The sequence below is a fragment of the Zootermopsis nevadensis genome, unplaced genomic scaffold (assembly GCF_977971745.1).
Source record: "Zootermopsis nevadensis isolate Lab colony 2312 unplaced genomic scaffold, Znev_1.0 Znev_ptg000045l, whole genome shotgun sequence".
Taxonomy (NCBI): domain Eukaryota; kingdom Metazoa; phylum Arthropoda; class Insecta; order Blattodea; family Termopsidae; genus Zootermopsis; species Zootermopsis nevadensis.
In genome coordinates this window covers 4,103,354-4,122,595 of record NW_028259177.1, presented here as the reverse complement: position 1 = coordinate 4,122,595, position 19,242 = coordinate 4,103,354, and the positions used below count along the sequence as shown (strand labels likewise).

Below are 19,242 nucleotides of genomic sequence, written 5' to 3'. Positions count from 1 at the left end.
AGGCATTATAAAGTGGCATTACTGATGGTGATATGGAAAATAAATCTAATTGATACGGCTACCTCTTGCCCCTTGTCGGTTGAATTCACCTTAGTAGTAGAAGTGCTACAGATGTTGGCTGTGTTGTAGTGGCTTGCCATTTCTTAATCTTTCATTTACGTCCTTTCTCCATGACATCAAAACAGGCGAACCTGAAGGGCATGGACCGACTGGTGCTTACAGACTCCCTCGCTGTCATAATGGGGCACGAGGAGAGGGAGCCGTGTAAGCCGGGACACCTCGGCTCCAAACAGACGGCAAGCGAACTGTTCGTTAAATATCCACTGAATCAGTGGCAACGGAAGTTGCGTGGGACTGACGTGACGTGTGTGAGTTGTAGAGTTTGTAGTTGCAGTATTATGACGTGTGGAATAATGGCCCACTTGGCGAATGTTTTAAATTTGCTGGGGAGGAGGAAAGAAAGGCTCCAGTATGAATCTGTGAGCGAGGGAGTTAAGAATTTGTCAGGTCGCTGGTTGTGACCCGTATTTAAAGTTAACTTGTGAATGGGTTTGTAATGAACTTGACAGAATTTGTCTTCTGAAAATGGAAGGTGCTTGTTCATTGGCTAAGGTGGGAGTGTTAACTGCTTGGTGAAGTAAAACTGTGTGTTCTTCGAAGAGTGTGATGTCTTGATTTCTTGAATGTGAATGTATTTTCTCTTTCTAGGAGTAGCAGATTACGAGAAACAGAATGATCCTTCAGATTCTACTGAGCACCACGTGATCCGCGTACTGCCGGCCAGAGAAGCGTTGAAGTACGTGCGGCAACAGTTGGCAGACCGACTTGATGTCAGAAGATTAAACCTGCTGGGACAAAGAAGGAACTTCGAATCCGCAAGAGACTGATATCGGTCTGAACCAGGCATTCGTTGTGTGAGTACATGAGCATTAGAATGTATTTGATGTGGTTGTCGTGTGCGAGAGATGAGTCTGTCCAATTTTATTAGGTACTTTAGATGTTGTGACTTTAAGTGTGAGATTTGATATGTTGAAAGACGTAAATGTGGTGAGGGATTGGCATTATTGCAGTATCTGTGGTATGCTAGAGGCATTCATGATTCTCTAGTGAATATATTGTTCATAGGACACCAAAATTGGAGGTTAGGTGTAGCTTGTAGACGAGGGTGGTGACTATTTGTGATAAGGTTTTGTTACATGTGAGATGTGTGCAGTGCTGAGGAGCCTTTAATGTGGTCTGTTTACTAATTAATAAGTGAGCATTTGCCAGTGGAAGTAATTTAGTTTTGTGCACAGTTAGCGGAGCTGCCGGGATATTTTCTGTTCTTGTGCTTAAGTTTAGAGTATCCTGTGTTGAGCAAGGGGATCGGTTACAGAACTTGTAAGTTTGTGGTGTGGTGTTCGTTATGAATTTGGATTTGCTTGCAAAAATGGAGATGACTGTCAGAGGTTCCATTTATTTGACACTTAACCATAAGTTGAGAGTTGTCAGGTGTCAGTCTCATGGACATGTGATGAGGCTCAGTATTACTTCTGGTATATTCCGTGGTTGGTGGTGGGGTAAGGGGATTTGCATTAGGATCGAGGAGTGGTGTGGTTGGTTGGAACCAAGTACAGATATGCAGTGCCACTTATGTGGGTCACAATGTACCAGTGCTGGTGTTTGTCAGGATTGTTATTTTATGTCTGTAAAATGGTTGTGAAGAGTTCTTGGCTTACGAAAGACTAATTTGTTAGTGTTGTCAGTCAGATTGTTTATAGGAAGAATGTAGAGATTGTGTTTTTGTGTGTGTGAGAGAGAGACAGGCCGAAGTTATTGACCATTTAGTTTGGTTAAAGATTGTTGACCTGGAAATGAAATGATATATGATGTCTGTTTGGTGTTCGTTGACCACCTTGGCTGCTCCCTCATAAATATATTTTTACATAACCCCTCCTTCCTCTCATCTTGGGCTCCCATATCGCACCCACTAAAACCCTCAGTTATTTTTTTTAGAGGGCAGAAATCAGGAAGGAAATGCATACAATACGAAACCCGTGTCTCCCCTCCTTTCATTTCTAGAACTACTACTGTAAGAATCCGCGCTGAAATGGAAGGGAGAGGACTTTAAGTGGTACAGCTCTTTTGCAGGATTAAAATATTAGAGTGTTTGAGCTGTCTGTGAGTGAAGATTCCTTTGCGTATGATTCTTGGAGGTAGAACGTAGCTTTGTTTGTTGCACGTTTTATTGATCTTGTTATTGGGTAGTCAATCAACATACGATCACGATGTTGAAGGGGTCCCGGGATATTAATAAACATTGTGACCACAATCAGAAATTCTCGTGTAGACATGCTGTCAATTCAGTAATCAGCGTGCACTAAAACTCATCTCGTAAAACTGTTTATTGACGTAATGTCAGATACAAAATATTGTTTTGTAGAATTGCTTTCTTTATTTTGTTGTGTTTCTACTTGTTAAAGTTGTTACATTGAGAGTGCTGCTGCTGGTGTCATGGAGAGATGTTTCCTCAAAGTAAGAAATTTTTGGTGGCTCTCCTTTACTTAGTGGGGAATCCCCACGTCCACAGTACAGAATGTCTAAGTATTTGCGACCGGGTTGGTGGCCCCAGCACCCTGCCAGTTTCTTTGGCACTTACAGTCATCCTTCCATCATGTTATGTGAATTGGGTGTGGAGCGAGAGAGAGAAGGCAGGCAGTTGTCTTCTGGCAAACTGCTGCTTCTGTAATTGCTGGAAATGTGACCATACGAGTAACCAAGACTTTGAATAAAAATCTGCCCCAAGATGTGGGCATAGGTGTGCGGATTGTTTTAAAAAGGGTAGCAGAAAAATTGAACGTAGTTTAGCGTAATGAATGGCGCGTTGCTTTGGTTAACAAGGAAATGATCATTTGTTTACCGTAGCCGAAACAAATTATTTACGAACACACAGTCACGAAGGTCATATTGAACGGCTTTTCGCGTTTGCTTTACTTCATCGTTTTGTCGTCTGATTTGACTTCGTTTGTCCCCACCATCTTCCTACGTGATACGACCATAATTCGTTGCGTTGGATACATTACTGGGCGGGGGAAAAGGGTCCCTTTGTAATTTATGAAAGTGACATTTGACAACTTGCTGAAGCGTAGCCTAGAACGTTTGTACATTGTCCGACAGAATTCGTGTATTTCTACATTGTTTTGAGGTCTTGTTTGTCCTCGTAATCGTTACAAAACAACTCGGCTCAATTTGAATACTAAGAAAAGTGTTAAAACTAGCTAATACGTGTTTGTCCAGGAAGGCACTGATGTTTTGTAGTTGGTAATATTACCAGTTTGTTACGATTCTAGTGAGGCAGTCAGAAAGGAAAAGAATGAGCATGGAAGTTGCATATGGCAGATCAGGTGTTTGGAAGAAGAAGATGGCAATAATGATGATGACAGTAATTGCAGTAAACTTGTCTTCGCGATGTGTGTGTTACTTTTTCTTCAGAATCGTCACCTTTACTCATAACGCCTGATGTGATCTGGATATGCCATTCTGGTCGCTGTGGTGTGACAGCAGATAGGTTGCGGTGTTTAAATATCAGTGTTGTGATGCAGTTTGGAATATGCAGGGTTCCTAATGACGTAGGATGTGGAAAGAGGCAACTCCATTCTGAATGAATCTGGTTTCATGTGGAATGTCACGGCCATTGCACTTTGGAATTTCCTGGAAACTCGGCTATGCTGTCAGAGGAATTTTGCACTTATCTTCATCCAAGATTGCTTCCTTCCACAGAAGAGACTGAGCTACTGTCGCAGTTTAAAATATAAGGTGACATTTTCATTGATCTGTCTTTTACACGAACATTTGTCATTTCAGAGTTGGTGACCGTGAAATAATGACTTTTTGTACAGACTGGATGCAGCGGCTTGTCACCGTTTAGATTCAGCTGTAATGAGTATTGCCCAGGTAAATGTTAGGTGGAGGGAATATGTTGTTTGTGGTAATTCTTACTAATATAGAATATCACAAGTTCTTATCTTATATAAGAATTATTAAGAAATCTGTGAAACCGCCCTCCACTCTCTCCATTTTAATTTTGATTAAACTGATCTTTGCCCGTGGTCGTCGTGGTCTCCTACAATTGAACAAAGTTTGAGGTAAGGGATTCCTAATTATAAATATTGTTGTTCATCACATTTAACGTTTTCATCTGCATTTGTGAACTCGTGTAAGAGAATTAAACTTTTTTAACACAATTTCAAGTAACATTAGATTGACTTCTGTTTGTTAACGGCAACATTTATAATAAAAGAATATTCCAGTAGGCAATTAACTTTTTACAATTTTAAATGAATTAAACGTGTTTCGTGGCCCAGAATCTTAATAAAAATATGTCGATGCTAAGAAGTGGGGTTTGTATTCTGAACAATAATTCTAACGCTTTTCATCTCTTGATACATCGACATTATTAAAGCGTTTTAGGGAACTGAAAGAAATTGTATTCCGGATTTAGAAGAATAAATATTGAAGAATCTCCCTACATCAGCAGATTAAATCTGGGGAATGCTTGCTATTATTGAGTGCAAAGTATTTATGGGTGCAAAACGTGGTCTCTCTCTTTGAGGGAGGAACATAGACTGAGGGCCTCTGAGAACAGAGTGTCGAGGAAGATGTCTGGACCCAAAACGGGAGTGGGACAGATAAGAGAGAAAAATGCTTGACGAACTCCTCACCCGATGTTGTGAGGGCGAGTTGAAAGTTTACAAGGCCTGAAGGGAACACCTCGGCGTAGGTGGGAAGATAACATTAAGACGAATCTTACGAAGATGGGTCTCAATGGAGTGAACTGGATGCAACTGACTCAGGATAGACCCCGGTGGCGGGCTTTTGTGAACACGATGATGTACCCGACAGACATTAAGGTGGATCATAAATCCTTTGAAAGGGTTACAAAGTTCAAATATCTGGGAACAACAATAACAAATCAAAATGACACTCATGAGGAAGTTAGAAGGAGACTAAATTCCGGAAATGCTTGCTACTTCTCAGTTCAAAATATTTTGTCTTCCGTCTGATTTCTAAGAACCTGAAAATTAATGTATACAAAACAATAATCTTACCTGTTGTTTTTTATTGGGTGCGAAACATGGTCTCTCACTCAGAGGGAGGAACACGGATTGCAGGTGTTTGAGAATCGGATGTTGAGGAGGATATTTGGGCCTAGGAGGGAAGACGATGGGGCGTGGAGAAAACTGCATAATGATGTTCTCCTCTCCCAGTATTGTCAGGGTGATTAAGTCGAGAAGAATGAGATGGGTGGAACATGTAGCGCGCATGGATGGGGCAAGAGGTGTGCACCGGGAAGCCTGAGGGGGAGAAACCTCTGGGGAGACCTAGACGTACATGGGAGTATAATCTCAGGCAGGAGGAAGCCTGAGGGGAAGAGACCTCTGGGGAGACCTAGACGTAGATGGGAGGGATCTGTGGGAGATAGGAGTTGAAGGAGACTGGATTTTGTTGGCCCAGGACAGGGTCCGGTGGAGGGCTTTGGTTAATTCGGTGATGAACCTTCGGGTTCGGTAAGCCATCTAGTTAGTTAGTCAATCGGTCAACGACATGGCCAGCTTTCTTATTAATTATGATTGTCCCAGTTGGCGCTACTCGCAACAGTTACCTTCGTTGCAACTAAAGGTACAACATTTTATTTTACATCCATTGTCCTAGCACTGTGCGAGTTTATGTCAAGAACTTCTTTACAGTTCGTGTACTGATTAAGTTACAAGTTCACGCTGCAACCTGTAGCAACTAGATATCTTGTCAGTGTTAACTGATTTTCCGTTTATTCATGCAAGTGGAATGGGACATAATGGCCACCCGATATGTAGGACTGTTTGTAGTGGCAGCGTGCTGCAATGGAGTGCGATACTGACCGGATTAATACGACCCACACAATCGTATGTCCCAGTGACGCATTAAACCACGGAAGACATTGTAAACAACCTTGACTTAATCACATTAACGTATAGATGCTTCTGGAGTGTGTGCCCATAAGAATAGCAGTAACTTGGGTGTGCTGTTTGAATGGATTTATCTGAAATGACATATGGGAATACCTTCCCCTACAAGCGTTGATGGGTACCTCATTCAGGCGTAAGCTCCCAGTCTATTTGCGCAAACGCAATTATGACAGAAACAATATCTGCTGTGGAAACCTCAAATCTTACAATATAGTTCTGGTTTGAGGGGGTAAGTAGAGGATTACATGACCTACCAAGCTAAGATGCTAGCCAAATCTCAACTGCTAACACTTAATTGTTCATCATGGAAAATAAATTACGATCCAAAAGCTCAACTGCCAAAGTTTTAACTCCCCTGACCCCCATCCCGTAGTGGGATTTGGCCAACACTTTTGAAAAAGTCACGCTTTGCCACTGTGGGAATTCCTTTTCGAAATTTTTTGCTCAGAATATAACTTTTGGGCCAAGCTGGTGCGGCATTACTTTTCTCTCTTTAACTCCCTCTGCATTTATGACCTCCCCTCCCATCTGGACACATCACATCAACTGGATGCTGTATGGACGTAGAATACCACGCGGCAAACACATACGTACTGTGGCAAAGTCCGTCATAAATAAATATGAATCTGCCTTCAATGTGTGGATAATGGCAACCCATATCAACCATCAGACATACATGAATGTACAAAAGAAATGTATTTAATCTCGATCTTATGTATACATGGGATATACGGATATCCGCACGTAGGAACGTTGAAACTTCGATATCAGCAGACGTGGGTGATTACACCAAACGCACTGATGATAATGTTTGGCATGTATTGCCTTACGTCAGTGGTCCCCAACCTTTTTTTTCCTTTCTCTGGACAAATAAGATACGGACACCAAATAATACACAAAACAACACGACGTTTATTGATACAAGAAACCACGCAATCAAAAATACGTAATTTTATAAGTACAATTATTATTACTCAAGTGGGAAGTCAGTGTGATGTTTGGCACTGCATTTCAGCGGCCAGTTTTACAAATTTGGGAGAGTAGGATGATGTTGCTGCTCGCAATCGTCAAGATGGGCATTAGTACGTAGAGAACTGTGCTTTGATTTTATAATGTTCATGGTTGAACGGCATTTATTATTCAGTATAACCTCTTTCCGTATCAACGCGGGCACCGCGTTGGGGACCACTGTTGTAGATTATTTCGCCCTCACATCTTCATCAGTTATCAGAGTGATTATTCTCTTGTAACATTGATGTCACTGTTAGGTCAAGGTCATGACAAAGTCAAGACAAGATCGCAACAATAGTTTGCCAGATAGAGGTCTTTAAAATTCTCAAGGTCATACGTATTTATGCCAAACGGCAAATACCTGATTGACCATACTCATGTCAAAATGAGGTCACGTATAGGTCAAGGAAGCCACGACAAATTCGGCCCAATAGTTTCGTAGATACTGGTCTTAAAAAATCTCAAGGTTATATCTTCTCACCAATATTTCTGCTAGCCAGCCACCCTAGGGCCACACCCTTTACCCCAGGGCCACTACCCCAGTCGCACCCCTTCCCAGGGCTATCACCTTCTTTGGGCCAACCCTCATGATCACCCCTACCCAAGATCGCCCCCCCCCGGGACCATCCCCTCAGGATCCCTGCAGCATCACCATATCCCAGGAACCACAGGATCCCCTAGGACCCCAGGATTCCCTGGACACTGCCCTCTAGGATCACGGCAGGATCCCCGAAGACAATCACCTCTAGGATCCCCTATAACCCCCTCCAGGATTCCTCGGATTTACCAGGACTCCCCATGACCATCCTAGTATTCCCCACAGATTTCCTAGGATCCCCACCAAGGATTCCCTACCCAGATCTAGCAGAATCTGCCACCAAACATTTCCAACAGAATTTCCCACGATCGCAACCCATGATTCCCAGGATATTCCCCTGGATTCACCACATAATATTACCCACGATCCTGCAGGATTCCCCACCAAAAATCCCCATATTATCCCACATAGGATCCACAACCAGAATTCAAAACGCGCCCTAACCACCCCGCGCCCCACGAAGGGAGGTGGAGGCCCAGGCCGTTTCTTGAGCGAGCAGAGGCGCGGACCCGGCTCCGGACAATGGCCCGGGCGCCGGGTTCCAACGAACCGCCCGAGTCGGACGAGTCCAACTCGTTGGCTTTGCGCTCGCACGCTACAGGAAACAGGACCTCGTGGGCGAGGCAAGTCGTCCAACTCTTTCGACTAACCGACCTGGCAACAGATCTTGTCTAGGGGCTGAGGCTCACCCTCCGTCCCGCGATTTGGTTTTATTCGATTAAATCATTGAGTTTTCGCTGCTCGTAGTATTTTCGCTTCGAGTGTTTTATTACTGGACGTATAATTTTATCTGCCCTTTATTCATCTCTGCCGACACGCGGTGGATGAGTTTTTCATCTTTGCCTTTCCCAGCATGCTCCGCGAAACTTGTTTTCTCCGAACAAGTTGAGTTTTTCCCGGTTGTCTCTCTCCTGCTTCGGTACAGCGCGGATGTACGCAGTCTTTACGTAAGTTCGGGCTTCAGTCGTCCATTTTGATATTACGTCTCAGCTTGTGTTTGGTTTAATTCTCGATTTATTCGACAGCCAAAGAGTTGTTGAAGCTTTCGTGGTGGTAGTACGAGGCTCTAGATAACGACCCTGACTTATAGGCATTTGTGTCTGGCGTGATATAAGATCGTCTATATATTTTTCTCTAGGACTGTGACAACGCACATGCGAGAGTACATGTGTCCTGTTGTGTGTCCTCGGGTGCTACGTCCTGTACAACGAGAGTTGCATGAAATATTCCGTCCTCTGAAGTAGAGAGTTCTTAAAGTACGTTGAGAGAAAAACTTATATTGCGTGCTGTTCCCGATACAACGTGACTTGGCCTAGGTCACACAAGACAAGATGGCTGAAATGACGTTGCAACACTGAACTAAGTATTCTGAGATATTATTTTATTTTACGTTTTGATTGTTCTGTGATACTGCCCACGCATTCCGTCTCCTTCTAGGTCAGTGGTAACAACCACGTGACACTCGTTCAAGACTTGAGGTTTACGGAGCGGTGAGGATGACGGCCGCTTACATCGTGAGGTCGCTAACACGACAACCCGAAAATTATATTACAGCAGCAGCGAACTAAGGACTCCGGCGAGTACAATGAGAAATTGTCAGATAATGCCCACTGATCGAGTTTCAGAGCGTACGTACAGAAGCGACGTAATTATAAATTCTTGTCATTATGTCTGCTTTGAGGTGATTGGCGGAGCCCTCTTCACATTCACGGAGATTATGATATCATCATTCTTCATCGCCGTCGTGAACCCTCTGAAGATTTTTCCACGTCTCGCTCCTGGACGCTGCTCTGTGACGTCGTCTGGCTCGAGACGTCTGAAACGACGAGGCACCAGTGAGCGATGTACTCGGGTGAGTACGGTGATGTATTATTTCAAGGTCGATTCAAAATTTTAATGACTTTCGTAGATAGTGTTCTGTGGGAAATTAGAAATTAGTATGTCTCGACGGTAATGTAGTGTCTGAGTAAAGCCTGGTCTGCGTGGATGGGGTTTCGCGAAGGTATCGATATCGCCAAAATCAAAGAATGTTTGAAACCCCCTACGTACGGTAAGGAATCGAGTTCTTTTATGAGTTTGAAACAGAAAGGAAAAGTTACAGATCATTTGAGAATTGGAAAAGGAGAAAATGCAGACAAATGGACACGCACACTTGCGGTATGAGACCAGTTTCTTGCGTCTGTCTTGTTGTAAACATGTACGGCAGTCATCGTGTAGCTGACAGTCGTTTAACTGGTCAAAGCCTTTCTCTTCGTGTATAGACACAGAAATTTTAAAAACTGACTGGTCGTCCTTACTTCAATTCTGTTGGATAAATTTCGTAAGGAAATGCTGTTGGTGTTAGGTGGACCGAGTATTGCGTACGGAGTCTGTATTGATTTGGATTAGCCGTCTGCCATGGACGCGACTGAGTAGGCGTTCTTTACGCGGTGATGGAATTAGACAGAGCTGCTAGAATGTAGTGCTGTATAGAGCAGAGGTTCCCAAAATATGGAGAAACATTTTCAACATCCTTTGCTTGATTGAGGCAGTCATCAGAACGAAGTATCGTTCTGCGTTGTATCCCGAAGGATGGTGATGGGATACAGGAGAGTAGACCAAGAGGAAGTGCGTTGATATTCAAGTCCACTTGTAGCAACACAGTAGAGATATATATTGAATTAAAGCTGCACCAGTTTACAGTATCTCGAGTCAGAAAACTATGAAGGCGTAATTTATAACAGTTATAATTACTCTTCGCTAATAAAAATTGCAGTTTTGTGGACTTTCAGTTTATTCTGTGTATAGTAATATAAAATATCGTCAAATTGAGTACCTGATCTATTTTCTTAATCAATGAAACTGAAGCTTTACAAGTGCAAGGAAACCGAAATTTGAGTCTATCGTGAGTCACTGCAGTCTGATTCACATCTCTAGATACTCTTTATACAAAAACACAGTTTAATATTAAGTCTCACCGCTACTAAATCTTCCGAAATAATTCATTCCCTTCCTAAGAGGGTTCATAAATTAACTTTTTGTGTGCTCTTTGAAATGAAAAAATAAGCATCATTAACCCCATGAAGCCGTAGGTCGTCTGAATTATATTTAAAAATTCAGTCCGTACCGCGAAGAGAAAACACTCTTCAGCATTACGAAGATCAACTGGTTAACGCTGTTTAAGGAAATGATCGCTGTTTATTCCGAGAATCGTAGTTCGTCTGAATAATATTTAAGAATCCAGTCCGTACCGCGAAGAAAACACAACTCTTCACCATTACGAAGATCAACTGGTTAACGCTGTTTAAGGAAATGATCGCTGTTTATTCCGAGAATCATAGTTCGTCTGAATTATATTTAAGAATTCAGTCCGTACCGCGAAGAAAACACAACTCTTCACCATTACGAAGATCAACTGGTTAACGCTGTTTAAGGAAATGATCGCTGTTTATTCGGAGAATCATAGTTCGTCTGAATTATATTTAAGAATTCAGTCCGTACCGCGAAGAGAAAACACTCTTCAGCATTACGAAGATCAACTGGTTAACGCTGTTTAAGGTAATGATCGCTGTTTATTCCGAGAATCATAGTTCGTCTGAATTATATTTAAGAATTCAGTCCGTACCGCGAAGAAAACACAACTCTTCACCATTACGAAGATCAACTGGTTAACGCTGTTTAAGGAAATGATCGCTGTTTATTCCGAGAATCGTAGTTCGTCTGAATAATATTTAAGAATCCAGTCCGTACCGCGAAGAAAACACAACTCTTCACCATTACGAAGATCAACTGGTTAACGCTGTTTAAGGAAATGATCGCTGTTTATTCCGAGAATCATAGTTCGTCTAAATTATATTTAAGAATTCAGTCCGTACCGCGAAGAAAACACAACCCTTCACCATTACGAAGATCAACTGATTAACGCTGTTTAAGGAAATGATCGCTGTTTATTCCGAGAATCATAGTTCGTCTGAATTATATTTAAGAATTCAGTCCGTACCGCGAAGAGAAAACACTCTTCAGCATTACGAAGATCAACTGGTTAACGCTGTTTAAGGAAATGATCGCTGTTTATTCCGAGAATCATAGAGAGAGAGAGAGAAGAGAGAAAGTGGGGGGAGTAGCGATAGGCACTACTTTCATAAATGGGGGAGGGGTATAAAGTTGGTTGTGGGCTACGAAGGTTCCCAGGCAGTGCAAGCTCGTCCTTCTGGTATGAATAAGTTTAGTGAGGACAGGGGATTTAGGAGACAGGATGGGGTAAGAAATAGGGTAGGGGGGAGTTGATTCGGGTCTTTGCGTTAATTTTGAATTTTGATATTGGCCTTGGGGGTGGCGTTCGGAATAATTTACGTTAATTTTGGGGGGGCTACTATAGAGCGGAATTTTGATATTACTCTGAGAGGGCTGCATGGGAGGCATGCAGAGCAACGTGGAAATTGGGTACCAACTCAGCATTTGCTCTAGTACCGAGGAAAACCACGGAAAACCTTGGTCGAGTTGCCGAGAATCATAAAAAAAAAGAGAGAGAGAGAAGAGAGAAAGTGGGGGGAGTAGCGATAGGCACTACTGCAATAAATGGGGGAGGGGTATAAAGTTGGTTGTGGGCTACGAAGGTTCCCAGGCAGTGCCCGCTCGTCCTTCTGGTATGAATAAGTTTAGTGTGGACAAGGGATTTAGGAGACAGGATGGGGTAAGAAATAGGGTAGGGGGGAGTTGATTCGGGTCTTTGCGTTAATTTTGAATTTTGATATTGGCCTTGGGGGTGGCGTTAGGAATAATTTACGTTAATTTTGGGGGGGGGGGGGCTACTATAGAGCGGAATTTTGATATTACTCTGAGAGGGCTGCATGGGAGGCATGCAGAGCAACGTGGAGTTTGGGTACCAACTCAGCATTTGCTCTAGTACCGAGGAAAACCACGGAAAACCTTGGTCGAGTTGGCCGGTCGCAGGACCTTCCGGATGCGTGCTGCTGACTTCTAGCCAGCAGTCCGGCATTTAAAATCGCGAGCCCTAACGGTAGCCTCTGTCCGTGCGCTTCCTTTATTAAAAACTGATACATTTTTTTTTTTCTTTTCATTTTTACAAAGATATGTTTTGGATAAGAAACGACCAACTTGGCTCGTTGCTTATCCAATTACAAAAGTTTCAATTCATATTCCATAAATCATTTTTCCATTTTCTTGCCGTGGTCGTCTTGTGTTTGTTGGTTCGCGGTCGGTCCAGCGTAGGGGAGTGGTCGATGTGACCGCCTATGGACTGGACTCTCCGGGGTACCTATAACGGGCTGGTGGTGCACTGTAGTGGGGGCTACAAAAGAAAAGCCGAGGTTTAGCTGCGTTTATGCAGGAGGTGAAGGAATTTTAAGGTGTGCTGTTGGGCTAATGTTACAGAACAATGTACTACAGAGGCAATCCTCTGACCGTTTATTGAGCAAAAGGATTGGAGGATTTCGCGGGTTGGGTCACCTCGCAAGAAGGGCTCGGGGGCGGAGGTATTTGTCAATGCTGGGATCGTACTGTCCTAGCTCTTGAATTTGACTGTTGTAGCTGATGGCCGATTTCAAGTATAGCCTATTCGCTAATCCTTTAATGTAATTCTTGATCAACGGCATTCCGGTCTGTTCGTGTAGGGTACTGATTGGAGTAACCCTTGGCAATTTGGTTATTATTCTGAGGACTTTGTTCTGAAATGTCTGAAGTTTTTGTAAATGAGTGTTAGCAGCGTAGCCCCAGGCGGGGGAGGCATATGTCAGTATGGACCGGAGGAGTGATTTATAGATCATTAACGATAAATTAACATCCATTCTGGAGGATTTATTGAGTAAAGGAAATAGTTGCCTCAGTCTGAAGTTAGCTGTACGGAGAATGGATGATATGTGGGCCTTGTACGTCAATTTGGAATCTAGAGTGACACCCAGATATTTGGTTTCGGAGGTAAAAGCTATGGTTTTATTAAAAAATTTTACGGTGGGAACATTGCAGCGATAGTCGCGTAAACGTTTTGAAAACACGGTTGTGGTGCACTTGTCAATGTTGATCTGAATTCTCCATCTCCGAAACCAGGGTTCCAGAAGGCCTATTGCTCTGTTTAATTTCGTTATCGCTATGTCTAATTTTCCTGAGCGAGCACTGATATTTGTGTCATCTGCATAGATTGAGATGGACACGTTGGAGTCATTCTCAATGGATGGGATGTCATTTATGTAGATGTTAAAAAGTGTTGGCCCGAGTAGGCTACCCTGGGGAACGCCGGCCCTGATGGGGCGGCAGCTTGAGTGAGAGCTCCCATGTGAAACAGAAAATGAACGGTTCTGGAGGTAACTGTGAATTACGTGGATTAGGTGAGGCGGAATTTTGACTTTAATGAGTTTTGCTATTAGCCCCGTGATCCAAACTTTATCAAATGCTCGTTCTATGTCCAGGAACAATGCCACTGTGGCTTTCTTATTGTTAAATCCGTGAGTGATTCTCTCTATATTTCTTAATAGTGTGTGCGTTGTGGAATGTCCACGTTTAAAACCATACTGGTCATTTCTGATAATGTGGAGCTCCTTAAGTTGAAAATTAAGTCTTTTTAAGATGATTTTCTCAAAAACTTTGCCTAGGGAATTTAATAAACTTATTGGCCTATAATTTAACGGGGAGGAATGGTCCTTTTTTGGTTTTGGGAGCATGATAACTTTAGCGTTTTTCCACTGGGTAGGAAAATAATTTGAAGCTAATGACTTGTTAAATATTTTTGCAATAAATCTGAAAACAGGCCGTGGCAGGTGTTTTAGTACTATGTTCTGAATCCCATCAGGGCCAGGAGCCTTGCGGGGTTTAAGGTGGCGGATAATCCATTCGACCTCGCAATGGTTTGTAAGCCTTACGGAGGCCTGCGGAGGTTGCATCAGGAAGTCGGTAACTACCTGCTCTGTGCTAACGGTGAAGTTGGTGTCTACGTTTGGGTTCGTTTGGAATATTTCTTCTAAAGTATCAGCAAAAATATTCACTTTGTCTTGGTTGGTAATTGCAACGTTGCCATTGTGTTTCAGGGGTGGGATTTTTGTGTCCGTGTTTGTGAGGCTTTTTGTTATCCTCCACGTGTCTTTAGTGTTGGTAGTGTCGAGGCCTTGGAGTGTTTGCTGCCAGGTGTTCGAAATTTGATCTTTAATGGCCGAGTCAATTTTGTGTTTCAAGGCGTTGATGAGGGGACGAAGCCTTATGTCGTGGGTTCTTTGCCACTGATTTCTCAGTTTGTTTCTTTCTTGGATGAGAAGTCGAGTGGCTGCTGCAATTTGCATTGACCTGAAAGTTCTCCGTCTGAGCGGAATAGAGTGGTGCGTGGCCTTATTCAGAACGTCTGTAAGGTGGTCAACAGCTGTATCAATCTCACTGTTACAGCAGTTCCCGTCTACGCACTGTGTGTTTAGGTTTTCAGAAATGTAATTTTGAAAAAGATTCCAATTGGCTTCGCTGTAGACGAATGTATGTTTTAATTCGTCTGGTTCTAGTGGACCACGTATTCTAAGAAGAACTGGGTTGTGGTCGGATGTCGAAAGACTGCCTTGTGTGCGTATTGAGTGGCTGGAAAGCACGTTACTGATTATGGCAAAATCAAGTATATCGGCTTCACCAGGATTACAATCTGGAAAGTGTGTGGGGTGGGATGGAGCCGAGATTACGTAATTACTTTTATAGTAATGTGTGAGAAGTGTCTGTCCCGCTGCATTGTTCTGCCGAGCGTTCCAGGTTAAATGCTTGGCGTTGAAATCGCCTGCTAGAATTACTTTGTTTCCGGTTTCCAAAAGATGGTCCAGGTCACTCTCTATAATTCTGCCCGGGGGGTTGTAAATAGAGATTAGTACTATTGTTTCCCTATTGATGTTAACTTGGATAGCTGTCGCTTCCATGTGTTGGAGGGGGGGAAGGGGAATTTCCGAATGCTTGAAGCCCTGGCGAATTAGAATGGCCGTTCCGCCACCCCTCTGATTTAGCCTGTCAGACCGGAATGTCGTGTAGTTTGGGCACTTAAATTTTGTTGCAGATTGTAAATGAGTTTCATTAATTAGAGCTATGGGGATGTTATTGGTTTCCAAATAATCTAATAGTTCTGATTTTTTAATCTTGACGCCTCTGGCGTTCCAGAACAGGATGTCAGTGTGGCTGAGGGACCTACCCATGATTAGGAAGACCGAGGAGGGTGGCTAGGAAGTTATTAAAGATTATTGGGAGGGCGCTCTCATAAGGGTGCTGCATGAATTGTAAAAGCATTCCTGAGATGGAAGATAGAAGGTAATGGAAAGAGAAGTTCGGATTGAAAGTCCGAACAATTTCGACAAATTCTCTTGTCTGCTGCTGGGTGTGAGGATTTCCGAGTCTCAGACCCGCGGGAGGGTGTGGGTATTGTTGGGTGCGTTCATGAGATGTGTGTGTCTCTCTCTGGCTCGTGTGTTCTTCTTTTCCCTGCCTGAGTGGTTCTGTGTTGTTCCCCTTAGTTACTTTGGTCTTGGGGCCTGAGGGCCTAGATTTTGGGCCGAGAGATGATTCGGCAGGTGTGACGTCCTGCGCTACTACAGAGAGAGCGGGAGAGACTGGTCTGTCCGGAACCGGCGAAGATCTGCCTGTTACAGAATTCGGAGGCTTGCTCGCTGCAGCCTGTGTTGATGTGTTGGACCGGACGCAGCAGGGACAGTTAGCACTGTGGGCAAGCCGGGCGTGTTGTTGTATGATGTGCGGCTGTGGAAAATGATAGGAAGAATAAAGGTCCCGTGGTTGATGGAAGTTGTAGTTGTAGGGATGTGGTGGAGGCTGTGTTAGTTGTGAGCTGACGAAGTTCAGTGGCCTGCTCCAGGCATTTGCAGCACCCATAGGGGGGAAGTCACGGAACGTTTTGGGGGGCGGTCGCTGGGGTTGAGCTGAGACCCGCGCTCCAGCAATTCTTTTTGAATTTTCCTGCGGAGGTCTGCTCTTCGTCTCCCTCTCCATGAGGTCACGGAAGAAGGGACACCCTCTGTACTTGGAGCCGTGCTCCCCGATCTTGCACAGGGCGCAGGTCGGCACGAAGTTTGGGAGGAATCTATTTTCACATTGCCACGAGCAATGTTCCTCCGCGCAGTGGGCACAGGCCGGAGGGGCCTGACAGTTTGCCGCCACGTGGTAAAACTGTTGGCACCGTGCGCACTGAGGCGGCACGGTTCGCCCCTTATAAGGTTCGACAGAAATTTTTATAAAACAGAGATGGGACAGCTGAGAGATCTTTTGACTCTGGGGAACGTTGTCCAGTTCGACTATATGCATTGGCAGAGGGGTTTTATCTCTCCAAGCGGTCATTGGGATAACGGTTTGAACTGCCAGTCCCAGTGCGATCAGTTCGTTTTGGATGGTTTTTGGGGGGGTGGTTGGCGGAATGCCTTTTATGACCACTTTGAAGGGCTTGGAGTCGTTCGATCTGAGTAAATTGAACGGCACCTTGTTGTCTTTCAAGAAGGTTTGAAGGTTCAGATAGTCCTTGTATGTGGACGTTTGACAAGCGATTCCGGACTTTATTCTGTGAGAAGTGAAGCCCAGCGGCTGGAATTTTGTATGGAAGTCCTTGTTGAGTCGGGTCATGTCACCTTCATAGTGGTGGTGAATGATTACCGGTGGGATTTTTGCTCTCGGGGCGTTTAAGTAGTGGTTATTGGCGGGTCCTGTCTTCCCAGAATCACGGGTCTCAGGGGTGGGAGAGGAAGGTAACTCAGCGTTAATTGCTTCGTCAGTTATTGCGGGCTTTGGAGGTGCTCTTTTCAATTTCTTTTTGGAGGTAATGACAGTGAAGTCATCTCCCTCCACAATTTCCTCCGGATTCAACCGTTCAGAGGACGCTGTAGCAGAGTCTGTTGCTTTCTGCGCACTGACCTTATCAATTTTAGTCCCGCCTTGGGAACAGTGGACCTCCGCCTCTACGATTAAAGTTTTAGTGCCAGAAGGGCCTGCTACTGGCGAGGTTGCCGTTGCCCTAGCTCCTTCTTGACCCTGTGGCCAAATTGACGTCATTTCGGTGTCCGAAAGGTCTGACGACGAATTTTCGAAGTCAGTAGTTGACGGCGACCGAGGTGTGCGTTTTGCCTGTTTTTTCAGTTTCATGTCTTTGTCTTTATCCGTTTTAGTAGTCAGTTTTGTTTTGGTTCGTCGGCCTGAGGGGCCGGAGACGTCTAGCATTCTCTTTACTCCCTGCGGGTTAAGTCTCACCACCTTGGGTTTCACCATCCTGACTCACGCGGTGTACTCACCAACACCCACGCCTGCCAGGAGGTGGAAGCCCCTAACGCTTTCCTCTGCACTTAGCTTTGGTATGCCGGTTTGGAGGGCACCAGCCCGCCAGACCTTGCTTCTGCGTTGTCCCTTTGCTTATGCTGTCACCGTTAGGTTTCGGTAATCGCGGGTGGGCACGGCGTAAGCTGGCGTCCTATTCTTCTCCGCTGCTCGATGTTCCCTCGAAGGACCAAGTCAGAGTGCCTGGCCGGGCTTTACAGTCCTCACTACCTGAAGACCGCCGCACGACTGGGAGGCCGAGAATCATAGTTCGTCTGAATTATATTTAAGAATTCAGTCCGTACCGCGAAGAAAACACAACTCTTCACCATTACGAAGATCAACTGGTTAACGCTGTTTAAGGTAATGATCGCTGTTTATTCCGAGAATCATAGTTCGTCTGAATTATATTTAAGAATTCAGTCCGTACCGCGAAGAAAACACAACTCTTCACCATTACGAAGATCAACTGGTTAACGCTGTTTAAGGAAATGATCGCTGTTTATTCCGAGAATCATAGTTCGTCTGAATTATATTTAAGAATTCAGTCCGTACTTCGAAGAAAACACAACTCTTCACCATTACGAAGATCAACTGATTAACGCTGTTTAAGGAAATGATCGCTGTTTATTCGGAGAATCATAGTTCGTCTGAATTATATTTAAGAATTCAGTCCGTACCGCGAAGAAAACACAACTCTTCAGCATTACGAAGATCAACTGGTTAACGCTGTTTAAGGAAATGATCGCTGTTTATTCCGAGAATCATAGTTCGTCTGAATTATATTTAAGAATTCAGTCCGTACCGCGAAGAAAACACAACTCTTCACCATTACGAAGATCAACTGGTTAACGCTGTTTAAGGTAATGATCGCTGTTTATTCCGAGAATCATAGTTCGTCTGAATTATATTTAAGAATTCAGTCCGTACCGCGAAGAAAACACAACTCTTCACCATTACGAAGATCAACTGATTAAGGTTGTTTAAGGAAATGATCGCTGTTTATTCCGAGAATCGTAGTTCGTCTGAATAATATTTAAGAATTCAGTCCGTACCGCGAAGAAAACACAACTCTTCACCATTACGAAGATCAACTGATTAAGGCTGTTTAAGGAAATGATCGCTGTTTATTCCGAGAATCATAGTTCGTCTGAATAATATTTAAGAATCCAGTCCGTACCGCGAAGAAAACACAACTCTTCACCATTACGAAGATCAACTGGTTAACGCTGTTTAAGGAAATGATCGCTGTTTATAGTGAGAATCATAGAAAATCCATAAATATAAAAGGCATCATAATTAAAGCACTTGGTACGTACGTTGAAGTAAACTTTCAGAATTGAACTAATTGGTATTTAGCATTTTCTGTTGAAGGCTTAATGTACCGGT

At 43.8% G+C, this 19,242-nt stretch overlaps 2 protein-coding genes across 5 annotated transcripts in view; one reads left to right on the top strand and one right to left on the bottom strand.

Moving 5' to 3' along the window:
- The first annotated feature begins 283 nt into the window (after positions 1–283).
- The window catches only part of LOC147871657 (transcription-associated protein 1-like), a 101,859-nt gene continuing 82,900 nt past the window's right edge, over positions 284–19,242 (top strand). Inside the window, exons 1-2 of one of the 4 annotated variants that reach the window (XM_087360707.1) lie at positions 284–8,540; positions 8,732–9,445. The gene's annotated coding sequence lies outside the window, so the exon portion shown is untranslated. The remainder of the gene's footprint in view (positions 8,541–8,731; positions 9,446–19,242) is intronic. The other 3 variants (XM_087360704.1, XM_087360705.1, XM_087360706.1) reach the window with 3 other exon arrangements.
- Positions 12,364–18,102, bottom strand: LOC147871658 (uncharacterized). The gene is made up of 2 exons (XM_087360503.1): positions 17,458–18,102; positions 12,364–12,883 (listed from the first exon to the last, which is right to left on the bottom strand). The coding sequence occupies exons 1-2, from the start codon at positions 17,806–17,808 to the stop codon at positions 12,851–12,853; spliced, it is 384 nt and encodes a 127-aa protein (XP_087216629.1). The 5' UTR covers positions 17,809–18,102; the 3' UTR covers positions 12,364–12,850.

Bases quoted from the DNA above. Each gene is read 5' to 3' on its own strand.
- LOC147871658 (XM_087360503.1), bottom strand. From the start codon at position 17,808: ATGGTGAAACCCAAGGTGGTGAGACTTAACCCGCAGGGAGTAAAGAGA. The intron at 12,884-17,457 runs GTCAGTGCGCAG...TTTCTTTTGTAG, and splicing joins GCGGGACTAAAATTGATAAG to CCCCCACTACAGTGCACCAC.